At 36.2% G+C, this 20,415-nt stretch overlaps 1 protein-coding gene across 5 annotated transcripts in view; it reads left to right on the forward strand.

Annotated features, from left to right (window-relative positions):
- Positions 1 to 20,415, forward strand: part of ATP6V1A (ATPase H+ transporting V1 subunit A) — a 65,127-nt gene that overhangs the window by 18,393 nt on the left and 26,319 nt on the right. For 4 of the 5 annotated variants that reach the window (XM_081796580.1, XM_060639972.3, XM_060639971.3 and 1 more), the window contains 5 exons: positions 10,429 to 10,523; positions 13,961 to 14,089; positions 17,143 to 17,357; positions 17,639 to 17,776; positions 20,223 to 20,374. In XM_081796580.1, the coding sequence (XP_081652706.1) occupies positions 10,439 to 10,523; positions 13,961 to 14,089; positions 17,143 to 17,357; positions 17,639 to 17,776; positions 20,223 to 20,374 (719 nt within the window). In that variant the 5' untranslated portion in view covers positions 10,429 to 10,438. Of the gene's footprint in view, positions 1 to 7,578; positions 7,664 to 10,428; positions 10,524 to 13,960; positions 14,090 to 17,142; positions 17,358 to 17,638; positions 17,777 to 20,222; positions 20,375 to 20,415 lie in introns of all 5 variants that reach the window. The other variant, XM_081796581.1, reaches the window with a different exon arrangement.

Here is a 20,415-nt window from a genome sequence, read left to right on the forward strand (position 1 = left end):
AAAGAGCAAAGAAATCATTTCCACAAGCTTTTCAACAGACTTGGCCTTACCTCTTATTAGAGAAAACATCATTACACACTCATTTCCAACCAGTCATTCGCAAAGGAACTGGAATTACTTTCATGGGCTTATCAAAATTTGAACCAATTTAGGGTTTTATTGGCAAGATACAAATGGAAATCTAGTTATGCATTGTCATCTGCTGCATAAGACTTTCTAATGGAGATACTAGGTGGGTTGATTAAGTAGAATGAGTAGGAAAGTGTTTCACAAAATGATTTAACACTGTACTCTAGAAATATAATGTTATTAGCTTATTACTATTATGCTATTGTTATGTTAATGTTATTAGCTTATTACTGTTACTTTGTTATGACTTATTCTGTAACTTTTTGACCAAGCATTAAGACTATCAACCTGATTTATTTTGCCTTTCTCTAAGAAGGTAAACTGTGTACAAAATTAAGTAGTATGTGTCTCAGGATTTTATATGTAAATAACATTGTCATGGAACCTTGGTATTTAGCCCTTACATAACACTTCATACTTGCCCCCACTAGCCACCAGTATTTCTGGAATGATGAAATTACCAGGTATAGTGCTTCAATCAGTAGCAATTTAGAGAGAACTTTATAAAATGGAAGAAACAGAAGTGACCCTCTAGTGTTGTGATTTGCTACTGCAGTGTTCTGCAGTGTGGAGGAGAGACTGATGACTCATTAGATCAGATGGTTGCCTGTGCTAACTTACTGGATTTTTTCCCCTTCTATAGCAGGGTTTTGTTTTGTTTTTAATTTTTTACAAATATGGGTAGAAAACCCTACAATTTGTGACTATAGGAATCTTAGTTGTAAATTGCATTTACTTTTTATCCTTAAAGTAGGAATCGAGAAAGTAAAGACAAGGTTTTTTTTGTAATCGTTGAGTTGATTTCTCTGAGTGCAACCATGTATACCACATTGTTTTAATAAAAGCAGTTGCTTTTAAGGTAGATATCATGCTTTTTTTTTTTTAATGTTTATTTTTGCGGGGGAGAGAGAGAGGACATGCTTCTACCAGCAAGGAAGGGGCAGAGAGAGGGAGACAGAAGAACTGAAGCAGGCTCTGTGCTGACAGCAGAGAGCCTGATGTGGGGGCCTGAACTCACAAATGGTGAGATCATGACCTGAGTTGAAGTCTGACGCATAACTGACTGAGCCACCCAGGTGCCCCTATGCTTTTATTTTTTAAATGATGGAAAGCAGCAAGAATAGCTGTATTTTGTAATAGGAAGGAGTTATTAAATAGCATATAAAACTTAATGTAGCATGAAATCATATCATGTTATTTTGGACATTATGGAGATTTGGGATAAGATTAACTTTCAGTGTAACGTAACTTGCGATGTAATTTGCTTATTTCAAGTTAAAATGTTGTCTTTTTAAAATGTTTATTTTTGAGAGAGAAAGAGTGTAAGCGGGGAAGGGGCAGAGAGAGAGGAAGACACAGAATCTGAAACAGACTTCAGGCTCTGAGCTGTCAGCACAGAGTCTGACATGGGGCTTGAACTCACAAACCACGAGATCATGACCTGAGCCAAAGTCGGATGCTTAACCAACTGGGCCATCCAGATGCCCCTAAAATGTTGTCTTATACATCTTTAAAAGCCTATGCTTTTTCACGTAGAGGCATAAGCATTAAATAATGAAACAGATTTTAATGTGGGTTTTTTTTTTAACTTATTTACTTAAATTCTTCAGATTCTATGTCTTCCTTTCTCTCTGCCCCTCCCCTACTTGCACTCTGTCTCTCTCTCAAAAAAAAAAAAAAATAATAATAACCTTAAAAAAATTAACTTATTTACTTAAATTCAAGTTAGTTTTCATACAGTGCAGTATTGGTTTCAGGAGTAGAACCCAGTTATTCATCGGTTGCGTATAACACCTAGTGCTCATTCCAACAAGTGCCCTCCTGAGTGTCCATCACCCATTTAACCCATCCCCTCACCCAACATTCCTCCAGCAGTCCTCAACCTTTTGTTCTCCATATTTAACAGTCTTTTATGGTTTGCCTTCCTCTCTGATTTTATTTTATTTTCCCTTCCCTTCCCCTATGTTCATCTGTTGTGTTTCTTAAATTCCACATATGAATGAAATCGTATGATATTTGTTTTTCTCTGACTGTCTTATTTAGCTTAGCATAATACACTCTAGTTCCATCCACGTTGTTAAAAATGGCAAGATTTCATTCTTCTTGATCATAGTATTCTATTGTGTATGTATATATATATATATGTGTGTGTGTATGTGTGTATGTCACACATATATATGTATATATATATACACACACACACATACACACACACACACACACACCACATCTTATTCATCCATTCATCAGTCGATGGCCATTTGGGCTCTTTCCATAATTTGGCTATTGTTGATAGTGCTGCTATAAACATTGGGATGAATGTGCTGCTTTCAATCAGCATTTTTGTATCCTTTGGATAAATACCTAGTAGTGCAATTGCTGGGTTGTAGGATAGTTCTGTTTTTAATTTTTTTCAGGAATCTCCGTACTCTTTTCCAGAGAGGCTGCACCAGTTTGCATTCCCACCAGCAGTGCAAAAGAGTTCCCCTTTCTCCATATCCTCACCAACATCTGTTGTTTCCTGAGTTACTGATTTTAGCCATTCTGACAATGGTGAGGTGGTATCTCACTGTGGTTTTGATTTGTATTTCCCTGATGATGAGTGATGTTGATCATCTTTTCATGTGTCTGTTAGCTATCTGGATGTCTTTGGAAAAGTGTCTTTTCATGTCCTCTACCCATTTATTCACTGATTATTTGTTTTTTGGGTGTTGAGTTTGGTTAAGTTCTTTATAGATTTTGGATACTAACCCTTTATCTGATATATCATTTGCAAATATCTTTTCCCATTCCATCAGTTGCCTTTTAGTTTTATTGGTAGTTTCCTTTGCTGTGCAGAACTTTTTATCTTGATGAGGTCCAAATAGTTCATTTTTGCTTTTATTTCCCTTGCCTCTGGAGACATGTCTAATAAGAAGCTGGCTGTGGCCAAGGTCAGAGAGATTGCAGCCTGTTTTCTCCTATAGGATTTTGATGGTTTCCTGTCTCACATTAGGTCTTTCAACCATTTTGAGTTTATTTTTGTGTACGGTGTAAGAAAGTGGTCCAGTTTCATCCTTCTGCATATCACCGTCTAGTTTTCCCAACACCATTTGCTGAAGAGACTGTCTTTTTTCCATTGGATACTGGGGTATTTTTATTTTCACTGTTTTAATAGATAACAATGAAGGGTGATTAATGGGTGCAAAGTAGTATGTTATGAATATGCTTATCAAACTGCTATATTAGCAGCCCTGTTCAGTGATCAAGTGAATATAATATGTCTAATGAATAATTTTTATTTTATTTGTGGGAAGGAAGCAATTTCCTATTTATCTTATAAAATAGATATTGTATACGATGGAGTGCAAAACTTGCTTGGAATAAGAGAATGTACAAGAGCATACAAAGAAATTTCCCTGCTTACAGTAGACTTCTATAACATCCTGTTCTCTGTCAGGACTGGAAAGAGCTTGGTGGGTATTTATTCACTCTTTACTTGTTTTTCTCTTCTTGGGGTGCTTTGGTGAAAAAATTTTAGAAGTACATTGGGAACCCTTATCTCAGTGCTGTGGGAATTGAAAATTCAATTTTCAGAAGAGCCCATTTCCTTGGACCAGTCCTTGGAAGTTTCTCAAAGTGTTTAAATGTTAAGAAGTCAGAGCCAAAAACTTCTGGACATGGAGAACATATTTTCCAACTCTATCAGAAAATAGTACTTTAGAAGTTAAATAAACTCTTAATTGGGACTTCTTTTCCTCTAACTACTATTGATGGGTTCTATCTAAGTTTCTGTTGAAGGACAAAAAGCAAGTTCCTTGTAGAAACTAAGGCTTTGGTTGTAAGGGGACCTGACCTCTGTGTCAGTAGCTTGACTTAGCCCAAACATTACCCTAAGTGCTCTGCTTTCTAAAGCCACTTTTGTATCTCTCTTCCCTTTTCACAGAATAACTAGTTACAAGATAACTAAGAAAACAGGCCAGAGATCTTTGTGGTTCAAGTGTGAGTCTAAGTTTCAGTTATCCAGGGAGTAATTATTTACTTTATTCAATACGTGAGCATTTTGGGTTCTCTGGAATCAGATGCCTAGAAAGTCTATTGTATAAATAAGATCTTTGTTAGGGATCCACATATGTGAAAGGAAGGAGACAGACTCCAAGTTGGAAGGGAAGAAGTTGAAATGCAATTGAAGCCTAGAAAAGCCTTAGCCGACTCTGTAGGGAAATCTGGAGTGAATGTTACTTATAAGAGTATCCCACATCTGGGTTGACATGGCTGGGTCTTTATACCTCCGTTTTGCTCAGTCACCAGGTACAGGTTCCCCTATGAAGGGTGTGAACGTGGGCAAGGCAGCTCTGTGACTGAGGCAGACTCTGAAGGGTTGACTGGCGGCTGTTGGCTGTCCACTGATGACATTCCACTGTCCTTTCTTGAAGGAGGGTCTGGATGCTGCATCTCTGAGTCTAATTTTTTTATAAATGCTTATGTATTTATTTTGAGTAAGAGCACAAGTTGGGAAAGGGCAGAGAGAGGGAGAGAGAAAATCCCAAGCAGGTGACATGGGACTGGATCCCATGACCACAAGATCACCACCCGAGCTGAAATTAAGAGTCTGATGCTCAACCGACTGAGCCACCCAGGCTCCCCCTGAGTCTAATTTGATAAAACTATTGCCTTGAGGCAGAGACTGTTGTCCTTCATACCATATAAGATTGTTTAGATGCAGACAATAGAAACCAGCCTTGTGAATTTAGGAGGCAGAGTAGTACAGGCCGTAAGGCCCAGAGGCATTGGAGTCAGTTTGCCGAGATTCAAACCCCACCTTTACTTCTCTCCAATTTTGTGATCATGGGCAAACTTACTTAAATCTCTATTCCTTAGGTTTCCCATTTGTAAAATGGAGGTGGTATTGGAAGTTATTAAGTAACTATTCACTGAGAGCTTCTTTTCTTTGTCCAGGGATTGTTTTCTGTGCCGTCATGAAACTTGCATTCTAGGGAGTGATACAGATGGTAAAAGAATGAAATAAAAAGAAAAATTATATTCTTTCAGGTAGTCAGTTTATAAGTGCTGTGAAGAAAAGCAGGGTAAGAGCATTGAGGCTGACAGTGGGAACAGGGAGACTGTTCATGGGAGTGAGAAAACACATTCCGGGCAGCAGCACAGCAGGCGTAAAGGTCTGAGTTGCTGGAGCCAAGATTAAAATTTAACTATGTTAAAACATCAGAAATGGACAGAAAAGTGCTGGGAATTCCTGCTTTTTATACTTCAAAAACTGATGTTTTCATAATTTTCTCATTTTATCCTGAAAGATGTGTTAAGAGCTGGGGATATATTTGCAACCACTTCTCTGCATATAACTCAGCGGAATAGAAAAGGCTAAGTTACTCATAATTGTTACCATTTTTTTCTCCTCTTAACACTGACTTTTTAAAAAGTAGAATCCTCTTGGGGCGCCTGGGTGGCGCAGTCGGTTAAGCGTCCGACTTCAGCCAGGTCACGATCTCGCGGTCCGTGAGTTCGAGCCCCGTGTCAGGCTCTGGGCTGATGGCTCGGAGCCTGGAGCCTGTTTCCGATTCTGTGTCTCCCTCTCTCTCTGCCCCTCCCCCGTTCATGCTCTGTCTCTCTCTGTCCCAAAAATAAATAAAAAATGTTGAAAAAAAAATTAAAAAAAAAAAAGTAGAATCCTCTTGATTTGCTGTATAAGAATATTAATCAGATGAATACAGATTTGTGGATCTAGTGAAAACATCTCTAAGTAAACTTACAGAATTATTATTTAGGCTCTTAATTCTCTAATTGGATGTTACTGTTTCTAAGGTCTCCTGTCTTTGGCATAAATTAATATATGCCTAAAAATAAAAAGTTAAAGATTATAGAAACACTAGTTTCCATGGTGGCTAGGATTATTCAGCTGAGTGATAAACCCACATGGTAGCTGAATCATGAATAAACCCTCTGATTTCCGCTAATCATTGCTCATACACTTACAGGCTGTCACTGTTGTTTTAAAGGGAATGTATATAAATGCTTATTTTAAAAAATCAGAACAGATAACCTTTATTGTCTTATGAACTCTCCAGAATACGTTTGTTAACCCCAGAAAGTTTGAATCACCTGTGAAAAAGCTCCGCTGTATACTCTAGTGTCTCCTTGTTCATCCTGCAGGTCTCAGCCCAGCCTCTTCTAAGTCATTCCCATCCTGCCCAGGTCTAGGTTCCGTACCTTTGCTTTATGCTCTCCCAGATCAGCCTGCACAGCTCCTATGACAACACATGTATCACTTATTGTAACTACCTATTTGTCTTTATATCCATCCCACCAGGCCAGAAGCTCCTTGGGGGAGAGATTGTGTCTTCTCACTCCATTCTGTTTTCAACCTGTAACACACAACACATCATTGATGCTTAAAATCCATTTTGTTTTAAAAAATAAAGTTACAGTAAAGTGTACATAATAGCTAAGAAAAAAACTAGCCAAGTGACTAGATTTGGTTCAAGTAACAAGAGGGTAAGAATACACTAAGTGCTGTTTATTTGTTACACTAGGTACTTTTTAGGAAGTTAGGCAAGATTAACTTGCATTAACAGAATAAAGTTGATAGTCATCACTATTTTTTGTTTTAGTTTCATTTTATTTGTTCGAGAGAGACCCAAGACAGTGTGGGTGGGGAGGGGCAGAGAGAGGGAGAGAGAATCCCAAGCAGGCTCTGTGCTAATAGCACAGAGCCTGACACAGGGTTCGAGCTCACGAAACCACGAGACCATGACCTGAGCTGAAACCAAGAGTCAGACACTTAAACAACTGAGCCACCTAGGCGCCCCATCACTATTATTTTTCTGTTAGGGTTACCATTAGGTGACTTGCAACAACCCCATTAGATTTTATAGATGAAAATGAGACTCAAAAAGTTGAGAGAATGTGATTTGCCCAAGGATGCAACTTAAAAATTCATACTCAATCTGTCTGACTCAAAGCCTTGGTCTCTCTCGATAAAAAGAAGCAGCCAGGATGGGTGAAAAAGTATTCTTCAGTACTTACTCATAAAATGTTCAGAATGCAATTTTTTTATTTTGTTTGCTCTACTTGAAAAGAAAAGAGTAGCCTCTGGAGAGAGAGAGATCTGAAAAAAACTGTTGGAGAGTTAAGGCACTAAAGAGAATTTCCTTGGAGAGGTCTCTAGTCTGTGGCTACAGCTGTTGGAAGAAACGGCCAAGAGGGTAGAAGCAGTGGGGAGCTAGATTTATGTGGAATATGATATTTTCTAAGGAGAGATTTTTAAAAATAGAATGGCTTTTTCAAAATTCAAGCCCTGTTTGAATAGTGGTATTACTAATGAAATTCTTGTAAGCATTTTATATTTCACGAGGAACATTCAACAAATTTGTAATTCAGCCACATCTCTGGGGTAGGTAGTAGAATTTTTCCTGCTTTTCAAATGACGATATGAAGAGATTTTGATTTGTTCAGATCCTCCTGCAGCATGTCCCTGGTAGATCCAAAAAGTGTCCGAAGTCTGCTGACTCAAGATTTCATGCTATTTCCACTTTAATAGGCAAGTGACCATGTATCATGCAAGCTATATAAGAAATACTCATATTTGGGGAAGAAATAAGACTGATTATCAAGTTATTTTCTGACTTTGAAATTTTCTTATTTTCTGAAGATGAAAATTTGACCTCATTTGTTTGTTCACTACTTCTTTGAAGACTTTGCCCAACCCATTTCCCAAATAAATGTTTGTCTTTAAACTTTGTTTTTTCCCTTATTGTCTAAGTAGTTTCTAGAAAAGCTTGTTCTTCTCTTTTTTGTATTCCAGTCTTTTGCAGTTTCATACCTGATTACTTAACAGCCCCTTCTACTGCATCTTTAGGAAGCTGGAAAATCCTAGTGAGCCAGTTTCCCCTTTTCATTACTTCCTCCCTCAACTGCCCTTCCTCTAATTTAATTTTCCTATTGAGAACACAAAAATCTTTGCTCTTTTATTGTGACATTTGTGACTGTGGTATCTGGTTTATTTTTTTCTAATTCACTTACATTGTTTCCAATGAGTGGAAGTATAACCTACCTTTAACCATAAATCACCAGCCTGATGATAGTCTCTACCTTATCACTGATGCCATCTTCAAGTTTTTGGTACCTTTCTTGCCCCTTTGATCGTATTCCTCTCACTTGTAAGGTCTCCCATATCTCCGTGTGGTTTTCATCGTTATTTTCACTCATATTTGTTTCTTTAATCACTGGGTTCTTCCTTGTTAGCCGTATCCACTGTTACCCTTCTGAAGCCACAAAGTGTATCCAACAGAACTCCACTCACTGTTAATGACTTCATTGTTATACTCTCCTCCCCAGTTCTTTGGTATCTTGGTTAATGGATTACAAATTGTGTCCCATGGAGTATATGGTTCTGTAGTGATCCTTCATGGCTCCAAAAGACAAAAACACAACTCAGCTGTGCTTGAATTAATTCCCAGAGCTCAAGGTTTGTTTTTCCTTTGTCTTTCTGTATTCTTTCCAGCTACCTGTTCCCCCTACCTCATCTACATTGGTTTGCACTTCTCCCACATCTGAATTAGTTTCTCCTCTGCTCCCAGGGTGTTGTCATCTTGAATACTAAAGTCATTTTGCTTTATAGTCCTTTGTTTAAAGCCAGTGAAAGCCCCTTTTATTCACAATCCTATTCCCTAAGTTCAAGACAGGGCCTTTTCCTTGGTAGGAGCTCAATAAACATTTAATAAATTGAATTCCATTGACATTCAACCCATAACCATTTCCAGAGCTTTCCAGCTTCTTATCTTGCCTCCATCCCCTCCTCTACTTTAATCTGTTAGATGAATTAAAAATCATTCTTCTCATAACAGCTCTCCCTTGGTTATTTTCCTATTGTTTATAGGCTAAAGTCCACTTGGCATTCATTTCAAGACCCACACATTAGTCTCTCTACCATTACATCCTTACTTTTCACTGTTGCCTTAATATAAACCTTTTATTCCATTCATACTGTCTATTAACTGTTCCTGAAATTTTTATTTCCATTCTTTTGTTCTTGTTATTTCTCCACCTGGAATGCCTTTACTGTCCTTCTTTTCTTAGTTGATGCTAATTCTACCTGACCTTCAAGAAGTCTTCCCTAATCATTCTAATATTTGTACTTTTAGTAAATAAGTATATGTTATTTGGTACTTTATTACTTACTGATCCATGACCCTTACTTTATGGTTGTTTTGGGACATTATTAGATTTTATATGTATGTGTATTTTATCTCCCTTGTTAAATTGCCAATAATTATTAAGTGAGACCAGCAGTCAAAAATAAACTTTCTACTTTGGAATCCGCAATCAGTTTTCTGTTTGGATTTGAATTGTTCATTTTTTGGGTTTTTGAGATTGCACATCAATAAAGAAGCCAAACTGAATTTCTTAAACTGTTGTGTGTTTTGCAAAAAGAAGAAGAAAAAGGAAAATTGCTCCCAGAAAAATTGTAAAGATAGATAAAGATCGCTAATACATTAATATTTTTTTATTGTAAGATGTAATGTGTCAGATGGTGAAAAGTAAAGCAGGGAAGTTGCAATTTTCTTTTTTACTTTTAAATGTTTTTATTTTTGAGAGGGAGTGCTCACGTGTGAGTGCCGGGGGGATAGAGGATCTGAAGTGGGCTCTGCACTCACAGCAGAGAGCCGGATGTGTGGGGCTCAAACTCACCAACTGTGAGAGAGCTGAAGTCAGACAGCCAATTGACTGAGCCACCCAGGAGTCCCTATTTCTTGCAATTTTAAATAGATAGGCAGAGAAGCCCCTCAGAGAAGGTGAAATTTGAGTAAAGACCTGAAGGAAATATAGGAGTGGTTATCTGGGAGAAGAGTACTCCAGCCAGGAGGACAACATGTGCAAAGACCCTGGGGCAGAATGTATGTATGTGTATATGTATATGTATTTATATGTAAGCATATATGTATATATATTTATAGTTTGTATATATTATATACAGAATGATTAAGGGGAAGAGTAGTTGGAAAGATCACAATGGCAATGGCAGAGAGGACAAGATATTGTAGGACTAGGTAAGCCATTGGAAAGACTTCACATTGTTTATTACACTCCTTGGTATTTTCTTGGAGTACTTTGCATAGGAATATGTAATTTTGAATTTTAATAATAACTGTAGACCATCCAAGAATGAGGTACTTTTAGGCAAATTTTAAGAACTTTATATTTTCTCTGAAGAAGTGGTAATAACTCAAGAATACCGATGATGAGAGTTAATTTAGTTCTTTTGTTTTATGGTTTGTAATTAAAACTTTTTTTATTTAACCATAGGTAAATTAACATGATGGATTTCTCCAAGCTACCCAAAATACTTGATGAAGATAAAGAAAGCACATTTGGTTATGTGCATGGGGTCTCAGGACCTGGTAAGTAATATGTAATAATCTCAATAGTAAAGATTCCTAACTTCAATTAATGTCTTTTCAGGGCATTTCAGGTAAAATACGCTAGTTTCTGTTCACTCACAGAAGTTCTATTTGCCCCTAAAAGATTTCATAGTTGATATAAGACTGAGGTAATACCTCCATCATAAGAGCTGCTTTAGCATTCATTACCTTTTTTTTTTTTAATCAAGTTTATTATTTATTTTGAGAGAAAGCATGTGTGCAACTGAATGGGGGAGGAGCAGAGAGAGGGGAATAGAAAGGGAGTGAGAGAATCCCAAGCAGAGTACAGAGCCTGATGTGGGGCTTGATCTCATGAACCATGAGATCATGACCTGAGCTGAAATCAACAGTTGGACACTTAACTGACTGATTCACCCAGGCACCCCTTTTGCATTCATTATCTTAAGTTAATAATTATTGGGCACTAATTTGTGATATCCTATCTATTATGTATGTGTGTAATTGGTGTTCAGAGTTTTAGATATGTCTTAATTTTTTGTTAAATGTAAGGTGAAATAAGACTATATAATATAAAATTTATTGCTTTTAGTATGTAACACCTTGCAGATAATAGGCATTCAGTCAATATATGTTAATGTGGTTTGAACGTCAGTAATTTTTTTCAGAGCATTTCTCAACAATATCAACCTTGGCTCTTTGAATATATAAATGCTTCTGGATGTTTATTTTACATTTTCACATAACTAGGTATCTGTGGGAAAGAAGTTTTATGACATGAGAATGATAATAGAAAGCAGTTAAAAACTTTGTTTTATTCTGCCAAAACTTGGGGTACTGCATTTTAAATAATATATCTCATTCTAGTTTTCATTCATTTTACTCCAACTACAAAATATGATTCATAGTTTCCATGGTAAAAGCCACTCATTGATTTATAATCCTTAGTGCCATGGATACTTATTTTTCCTTATGACTCTTTTTTTCTTTTTTAATTTTTATTTGAGAGAGTATGTGTACACAAGCAGGGGAGAGGGGAGAGTATGTGTACACAAGCAGGGGAGAGAGAGGGAGAAGGAGACGGAGACGGAGAATCTTAAGCAGGCCCCATGTTTAGCACGGAGCCCAGTGCAGGGCTTGATCTCACAACCCTGGCATTATGACCTAAGCCAAAATCAAGAGTCACTTAACTGACTGAGCCACCCAGGTGCCCCTCCTTATGTCTTTTTATAAACCTCATGCTATAGTCTTTTTGTTCTAATCACAGTGGAGGTAATGACCCTTTTCTGGTGTTTATGCAAATGAGGTCAGTAAGTCACAGTGTTTATTTCTCCCTAAGAAGTTTCTATAGCTTAGAACTTGGTGTTTGAGCTTGAACTCATTGGCAAAAACACATTGCAGTGTTGTCAGTTTCTTTTGCCTTTCCAAGTAACAGTTTTCCCCTTGATGATCAGAAGTGTCTTTAGGAAAGGCAGGCTATATTCAAGAACTTTTAGGGAAAAGGCAAAAAAGAATACCATCAAAAGAGTTTAGGTAAAAATATTTGTCTGCAACTTGTAGTAAACTGCTCCTAGAACCTATTTCTAATTCTTAAGTACTTAATAAAATGATAGAAAAATGGCATACTTTTGGGTTTATGAAATATGATTTAAAATTTTAGTTATCTCTGGCATTTCAGTGCATCTTAACTCTTATATAGTAGGTATAGAGGTAAATATTTATGAAATTAACAAATCTTCATTGTTCTAACACAAGTTAATTAAATATTAATACTTTAATAGTTTCCCCTTGGATATTAGTACATGGTTCTAATTAATTGTATCAGGAGGCTAAATACATCAAAAATAGAGTTATTCTGGGCTGCCTAGGTGGCTCAGTCCGTTAAGCATCTGACTTCAGCTCAGGTCATGATCTCATGGTTCGTGAGTTTGAGCCCTGCATTGGGCTCTACACTGACTGTGCCCTGACAGTGCAGAGCCTGCTTCAGATTCTCTGCCTCTCCCCCACTTGTGTGCATGCATGTGCACATGCTCTCTCTCTCCACAAAAATAAATAAACGTTAAAATAAATAAGTAAATAAAGCTATGGGGCGCCTGGGTGGCTCAGTCGGTTGAGCGTCCAACTTCGGCTCAGGTCATGATCTCACGGTCTGTGAGTTCGAGCCCCGCGTCAGGCTCTGAGCTGACAGCTCAGAGCCTGGAGCCTGCTTCGGATTCTGTGTCTCCCTCTCTCTCTGCCCCTCCCCTGCTCATGCTCTGTCTCTCTCTCTCATAAATAAACATTTAAAAAAATAAATAAATAAAAAATAAAAATAAAGTTATTGCTACACAGATCTGAAAATGTACAACTTTCCCCACCTACCAGAAAAGTAACTTTTACTTACTAGACAATGTGATCTAAAATAGTAAGTATAAATTCTGGTTCAGTATTTATAAGAAATAGTAATTCTTGGGGCACCTGGGTGGCTGTCAGTTAAGCGTCTAACTTCAGCTCAGGTCATGATCTCACAGTTAGTGAGTTCGAGCTCCGCATCGGGCTCTGTACTGACAGCTCACAGCCTGGAGCCTGCTTCGGATTCTGTGTCTCCCTCTCTCTGCCCCTCTTCTGCTCATGCTTTGTCTCTGTCTTTCAAAAACAAATAAGCAGTAAAAATATATTTTAAGAAATAGGAATTCTTAATCAGGACTTCACCCAGTGGTAATGACTAATTATAAACATCCTTATGAAAGACAATTTTTTTTTCTAGATTTTATTTTTTAGGTAATCTGTACACCTAACATATGGGGCTCAAACTCACAGCCCCGATATTAGGAATCACATGCTCTACTGATTGAGCCATTCAGGCACCCCTGAAAAAAATTTTTTGGATGCATATGTGAGTTTTTCTAGGTAGAGCTGTTATTAGTTTATCAAAGAGGTCCTTGTCTCAGAAGAGTTTTAAGAGCCACTAATGGGAAGTGTTAGAAATGAAAGTAAAGATGTTGTTTTAAATATTATTTCTCAAAGGAATAAACAACACAGTTTTGTTTCTCAAAACAACACAGCAAACTGATACTTGTGTGGCATTCTGCCGTGCAGCTCTTGTTCCAATTTTAGTTTAAACATTTTTTTTTTTATTCCCAAATCCATCATTCCATGTATTATAGCAACCGGCATGATCAAAGTGTGTCTCGATGCTGCTAGGTTTGCCAAAGAGAACTTTGGACTTCTTGAAAATAATTTTCATCTGTATTATGTAAATGAACAAGCTTTAGCCTAACACATACATTTTGTTTACCTCTATATCGGATGCTAAAAATGCATATTTTTGTGAAACTGTATGTATGTTTCATAGTGGGTGTTTTCTTTTTCTTATGAGTATGTAAGAGAGATGTATATTTGGGTTAACCGGATATTTTAATTATCTGTAACTATTCACAGGATCTTAAGTTTTCACAACACTCATTTGTTCTTTTCAGTGGTTACAGCCTGTGACATGGCAGGTGCAGCCATGTATGAGCTGGTGAGAGTGGGCCACAGTGAGTTGGTTGGAGAGATTATCCGACTGGAGGGTGACATGGCTACTATCCAGGTGTATGAAGAAACCTGTATCCTTTTTGGTTCAATTTCTTGCCACTTTCTACAAGTCAGAATTTAGGGATTTATAGCAAAGGTGGAAGTAGCAACAACCAATGATATCAGACGCATGAAATGCTGGTGTTATAAAGAAACCTGATCTTTACAGGAATTTTGAGGAAAGGTACTAGGAATTAATGATCTTATTTTAAGAAATTAATATTATCTTCTGAACGTTCATTGCTCTTTGTATTTTGGTAGTTCACAAACTTTAGGGGAAACCAATTAGAATTTTTCTTAAGAGTGACACATATTGTAGAAGAAAGCATAAACAGAATTAGCAATATCAATTTATATGGTTAAAATTCTCCAGTCATGATTTTTGTTTAAAATAGTGAATTCATAAATAAATCAGTCACTACTGTCTGCCTGTATTCTAATAAATAATGCTAGATGACATGTTACATTATGGTTTTAGCACTAGGAAATCTTTACTTCTTGTTTGGTTATCATAATTTTGGCTTTTAGGCATAGTATTTATTTTCAGTTTTCTATGAAAAAGAGATAATGTGTTAAACTTTGTGAAGAGAAACTACTTTTTTTTCAACTTAATTTATGTGTTTTACTTAAATTGACTCTTAAGGGTAGTCGTAATTCTCCTTATTTATTATTATTATTTTTGTTTAAGTACAGTTGACATACAATATTATATTAGTTTCAGGTGTATAACACAGGGATTTGACAATTATATACTTTATGAAATGCTCACCATTATAAGTATAGCTACCATCTTACCAAAGTTATTACAATATTATTAACTATATTCCACATGCTATACCTTTTTATCCCTGTGACCAATTTGTTTTATAACTGGAAGTTTGTACCTCTAATCTCCTTCACCTGTTTTACCCATCCACTCAACCCTCACCCCTCTGGCAAACACCAGTTCTCTGTATTTATGAATCTGTCTCTGTTTTTGTTTGTTCATTTGTTTAATTTTTTAGATTCCACATATACATGAAATTATATGGTATTTGTTTTTCTCTATTTTTCTCTGAATTATTTCATGTAGCATAATACCTTCTAGGTCCACCCATATTGTTGCAAATGGCAAGATTTCATGCTTATTTATGGCTGAGTAATATTCTCTTGTGTAATATACACATATGCATATATGTTACAGTGTTTTATGTATATATACACACAGGTATGCTGCATCATCTTCATCCATTAAATCTATCAGTAGACACTTAGGTTGCTTCCATATTTGGCTGTTGTAAATAATGTTGCAAGAAATATAGGGGCATTAGTTTTTTGACTATTTTACGAAGAATTATTTGGTACAACTTTTTTGTCATACTAAAATACATTTTTCTAGGTAATTTGTCTCTCTGTGTGTGTACTGGTGTGCTAAATCAAAACAAAATCATCTGGAAATTTAAATAAAATTAGAAGTCTTTGTAGCTATGAAATCATGACTAATCAAAGACTTTTTTAAAAGACTTTTTCTATTGTTAGCTTTATCTTTTATTCAATCTTTTACGTGGTTTGAAGATTTAAGATAAAAACAAATGAAGGTGTATACAGTGACAACCCTCTTGACCATCGTCATCCTGTATTTAGCCAATTTTCAAAACACATGCATGCGTGCAGCCATTTTTATTAATTCCTTTTATTGTATACCCTTATAGGTTATAGGTTATATATGAACCAATATAAATATGTTACCTTTCTTCCCTTTTTTCCCCAGAAGACAGCATACTATATACACTGTTCTGTACCCTACGTTTTTTTATGCAAGATGGATAGGTATGTGAAAAGTATAGAAAAATGTTAGTGGTAGGATCTAACTGGTAGATATGAGAGTTCACTGTAAAAGTCTGAACTTTGCTCTAGGTTTGAAAAGTTTCATAATGGAAATGAAAATATATTTTGGAGATCTTTCTAGAGCAATTCATAGAAGCTCCTATTCTTTTTTTACAGCTACATAGAATTCTATCATATGAATATATATAATTTATTGATCTCTTTAATGATAGAAATTTTGGTTGTATCTAGTCTATATGTGTTATAAACAGTGTTATAGTGTAACTATAGGATGAATTCACAGAAGTTGGATTCTTGGGTCAAGATTTATGCATTTAAATTTTTGATTTTGCTGAATTGCTGTCAATAAAAGTTGTAGTGATTTTACTCTTGTCAGCAAGTATGTGAGAGCAATGTGATTTCAGTGTGCTTACTTGCAGGTTTTATTCTTTTGCTTTCCACAACCACTTCTTAATTCTTAAGATTTTAAGTTTTTGTGCCACGTACTAGTATCCTTTCTAGGGGATTGATATTCCTCAGTAGTATAGCTGAAATCATGTATTAAGGAGAGTTGGAACAATGTATTAACCATATATTGCTGCTGTTGTTAGCTCTGTGGTTCCCAGACTGTGCAGAAGGCATACTGGGCAGCTGCAGCAAACTCATGTGATGCCCCAGGATATTTAAAAGTTTTGAGGTTAACACGGGAGTATTAGACATGTTGTCAGACATCACGTGAACCAGTAGCTTCAGTTTAATAAACACTTTCATTATTCGGCGCACTGTATTCTTGTCAATGATGTCATATCTTTGGGAAGCTGAGTGTTTGGTGATTGCTAAGCTGAAAAGCAAGTATTGTACAAAAATGAATGTGGAACAGGTATTCAGTTTGATTCCAAGGTTTGAAAATGGTACAGTGCCCAGTAAGCACTTACATCCCATTTGTAAGAATTGATGTTGTTTAAAAATGAAATTAAAATATTTTTTTCTCTCAGTCTATATATTTTTCTCTCAGAGTGTCATTCAGTTATTAGGACATACATATTTATTAAGTTGTTTGGATAGAACTATTTAATAAGTGGAATTATTAGATACATCTTTTGTCACAGTGACCTGTGGCCTGAAAAAGTTAATGGAACACTAAGGATGTTGTGAACTGAGAAAGTTTGAGAATTTCTGTTTTAGCTTCTTAAGTATCATTTCCTGTTAAACTGTGATACTTCCTTTTTATAGAGTCTCTAAACTTTCAGAGTGAGTTTTCCTCAACTACTGTTTCTAGCGGGTGTGTCTGTTGGAGATCCTGTACTCCGCACTGGTAAACCCCTCTCAGTAGAGCTTGGGCCTGGCATCATGGGAGCTATTTTTGATGGCATTCAGAGACCTTTGTCAGATATCAGCAGCCAGACCCAAAGTATCTACATTCCCCGAGGAGTAAATGTGTCTGCTCTTAGCAGAGATGTCAAATGGGATTTTACACCTTGCAAAAACCTGCGGGTATGTCTTTGAAACCAAGATTTCTAACATTGGTGAAAGAATGTGAAATGGATGTTTAATGACCTATTTTGTACTCCTTAGTCTAATAAAAACAGACCACAGAAGTATAGTTTAATTTTTTCTTTAAATCTGCTAGAAGAATTATAGAATATGTTTTATTGATAAATGAAGCAAATGATTTAAGTAATAGCAGCAAGGATGAATCTGCCTGACATTTATTTGAATGTTAAACAGCTTGATGTTTATTTGAACATTAAACACCCAATACGTTTGTTCTCTAGGTTGGTAGTCACATCACTGGTGGAGATATTTATGGAATTGTCAATGAGAACTCACTCATCAAACACAAAATCATGTTACCCCCGCGAAACAGAGGAACTGTAACGTACATTGCTCCACCTGGAAATTATGATACCTCAGTAAGTATATATACACTTTATCTCATAGTGTGGCCCTCCCTGATAGTCCCAAGAGTACCTGTTTTAGTGTCCTAAATAGGCATAGAAATGATACTTAATGTGCGAGTTTTAATTAACTCCCATAATTTTTTTTATCATGATGATTTAATACCTTTATGTATTGCAAAATGATTACCACATAGGGTTAGTTAACATTTCCATCAAAGCACTTTACCTACTTAACCTTTGTGTGTGTGCAGTGAGAACATTTAAGATCTACTCTTTAGCAACTTCCAAGTATATAGTACTGTACTGTTATGTACAGTCATCATGTTGTACATTGGATCCCCTTATTCATTTTTTTCAAGTTTTTATTTAAATTCCCATTAGTTAACATGCAGTATAATGTTAGTTTCAGGTGTAGAGTGTAGTGATGCATTACTAACACCCAGTGCTCATCACAATAAGTGCCCTCCTTAATACCCATCATCCATTTATAACACCTCCTCCTGCCCACCTCCCCTCCAGTAAACCTCAGTTTGTTGTCTATAGTTAAGTGTCTGTTTTTTGGTTTGCCTCTCTTTTTTTCCCCCCAGTGTTCATTTGTGTTTTGGCTTTTTTCTTAAATTCCACATATAAGTGAAATCATATGGTATTTGTCTTTGACTGATTTGTTTTCACTTTTAGCATAATACTCTGTAGCTCCATCCACATCATTGCAAATGGCAAGAGTTCATTTTTTATGGCTGAGTAGTATTCCACTGTGTGTGTGTGTGTGTGTGTGTGTGTGTGTGTGTGTGTTTTAGCTTCTTGCTAGGACACACACACCACATCTTCTTTATCCATTCATCAGTTGATGGACACTTGGGCTCTTTTTCATAATTTGGCTATTGTTAATAATGCTGCTATAAACATTGGGGTGCATGTGTCCCTTTGAATCAGTATTTTTGTATCCTTTGGGTAAATACCTAGTAATGCAATTGCTAGATCATAGGGTAGGTCTATTTTTAGACCTTTGGAAACTCTACTCTGTTTTCCACAGTGGTCGCACCAGTTTACATTCCCACCAAGAGTGTAAGAGGGTTCCCCTTTCTCTACATTCTTGCCAACACCTGTTGTTTCCTGTATATAACTGCCATAATTATTTTTTATAAAGATTTTATTTTTGAACTTGGGCTTGGGAATACAAAAAGCAGAACATAGTGAGTTATTTTTTGTTTTTGTTTTTTTAAGGGAAAGCAATATCTAATATAACATTTTCCCTCCTTCTTAATTTATGCTCGTCTTAAAGCCCTGATTCTTTAGGCATAGAGTAGTCTTTGATTTTAACTGTTAATCTATGTTTGCATAATTAATTGTATAATGGATTATATGAATTCTAACTCTGGGTAGGTTGTTTAAAACTTAGTCCTTTAATGTTATTGCTAGTCAGTAAAATACAGTAGACTTATAATAGTCTTTGTGGGTATGAAGATAACTTTATTAAGAAGACTATTGTAACAATCTGTTCCAGATAAAATGTGAGTGAAAACAATTTTCTAGTCATTTCTCAAGAGTAAGTCTTTGCTCTACAAAATATAGAGAACAAAAGATTTAGATTGGGATTCTGGGCAATCAGCTAGCCTTACCAGCTTAAAGACTCACACACATGGAAGGAACACTCTGAGGTAGACAGTTCAAATTCATGGAGTAACAAAATTATAGATTGCTATAAGTCTGTGGACATTGGGATTATTTGTGAGTAGTTGAAACCATCTCAGTGTTCATAAATGTTAGAGTATTACTCATTATCTTTTTGCTTTTGTAAATATTTAAAAATATTTTACTTTATTAGATATTTTAGGGTTCTTAATAAGTATTTTTTATTAAATCGGTATAAGAGCACTATAATAAAGTAAACAAAGGAAAGAGTAATACGAAAACTTTCATTTCTCCCTCAGTCCCAAGAGTATCTTCTGTATCTTTTTAAGACCTGTCCCTGTGCATATCCATATCATTTTTTTAACTATTCTTCTATTATTTGAAATAGGTCTTTCTCAACTCCTATTTTTTTAAGCATTAAAACTAATAAATGCACCTGGTTAAAAAAAATTAGAACTGTATATAAAGATTTGCAGGGCACCTGGGTCACTCAGTCAGTTGATCGTCCACCTCTTGGTTTTGGCTCAGGTCATGATCTCACAGTTCATGGGATTGAGCCCTGCGTTGGGCTCTGTGCTGACAGCATGGAACCTGCTTGGTATACTCTCCCTCCCTCTCTCTCTGCCTCTTCCCTGCTCACACACATTCTCTCTGAAAATAAATAAACATATATATATATAAAAAGATTGGCAATAAGAAATATAAATCTCCTCCACTTCCACATACTAGCTTTCTACCCCCAAGAGGAATTTGGGGTTACTTTGATGTTAGAGGAAGAAATGTTCATAAATTTGACTGTACTTAACATCCTACTGTATTTCTATAGGATGTTGTCTTGGAACTTGAATTTGAAGGTATAAAGGAAAAGTTTAGCATGGTCCAAGTGTGGCCTGTACGTCAAGTTCGGCCTGTCACTGAGAAGCTGCCAGCTAATCATCCCTTGTTGACTGGCCAGAGGGTCCTTGATGCCCTTTTTCCGTAAGTTTGAGCTATGTCCTGTGGTTTTTCCTCAGAGGATT

The sequence above is a fragment of the Panthera onca genome, chromosome C2 (genome assembly GCF_046562875.1).
Source record: "Panthera onca isolate mPanOnc1 chromosome C2, mPanOnc1 haplotype 2, whole genome shotgun sequence".
Classification (NCBI taxonomy): domain Eukaryota; kingdom Metazoa; phylum Chordata; class Mammalia; order Carnivora; family Felidae; genus Panthera; species Panthera onca.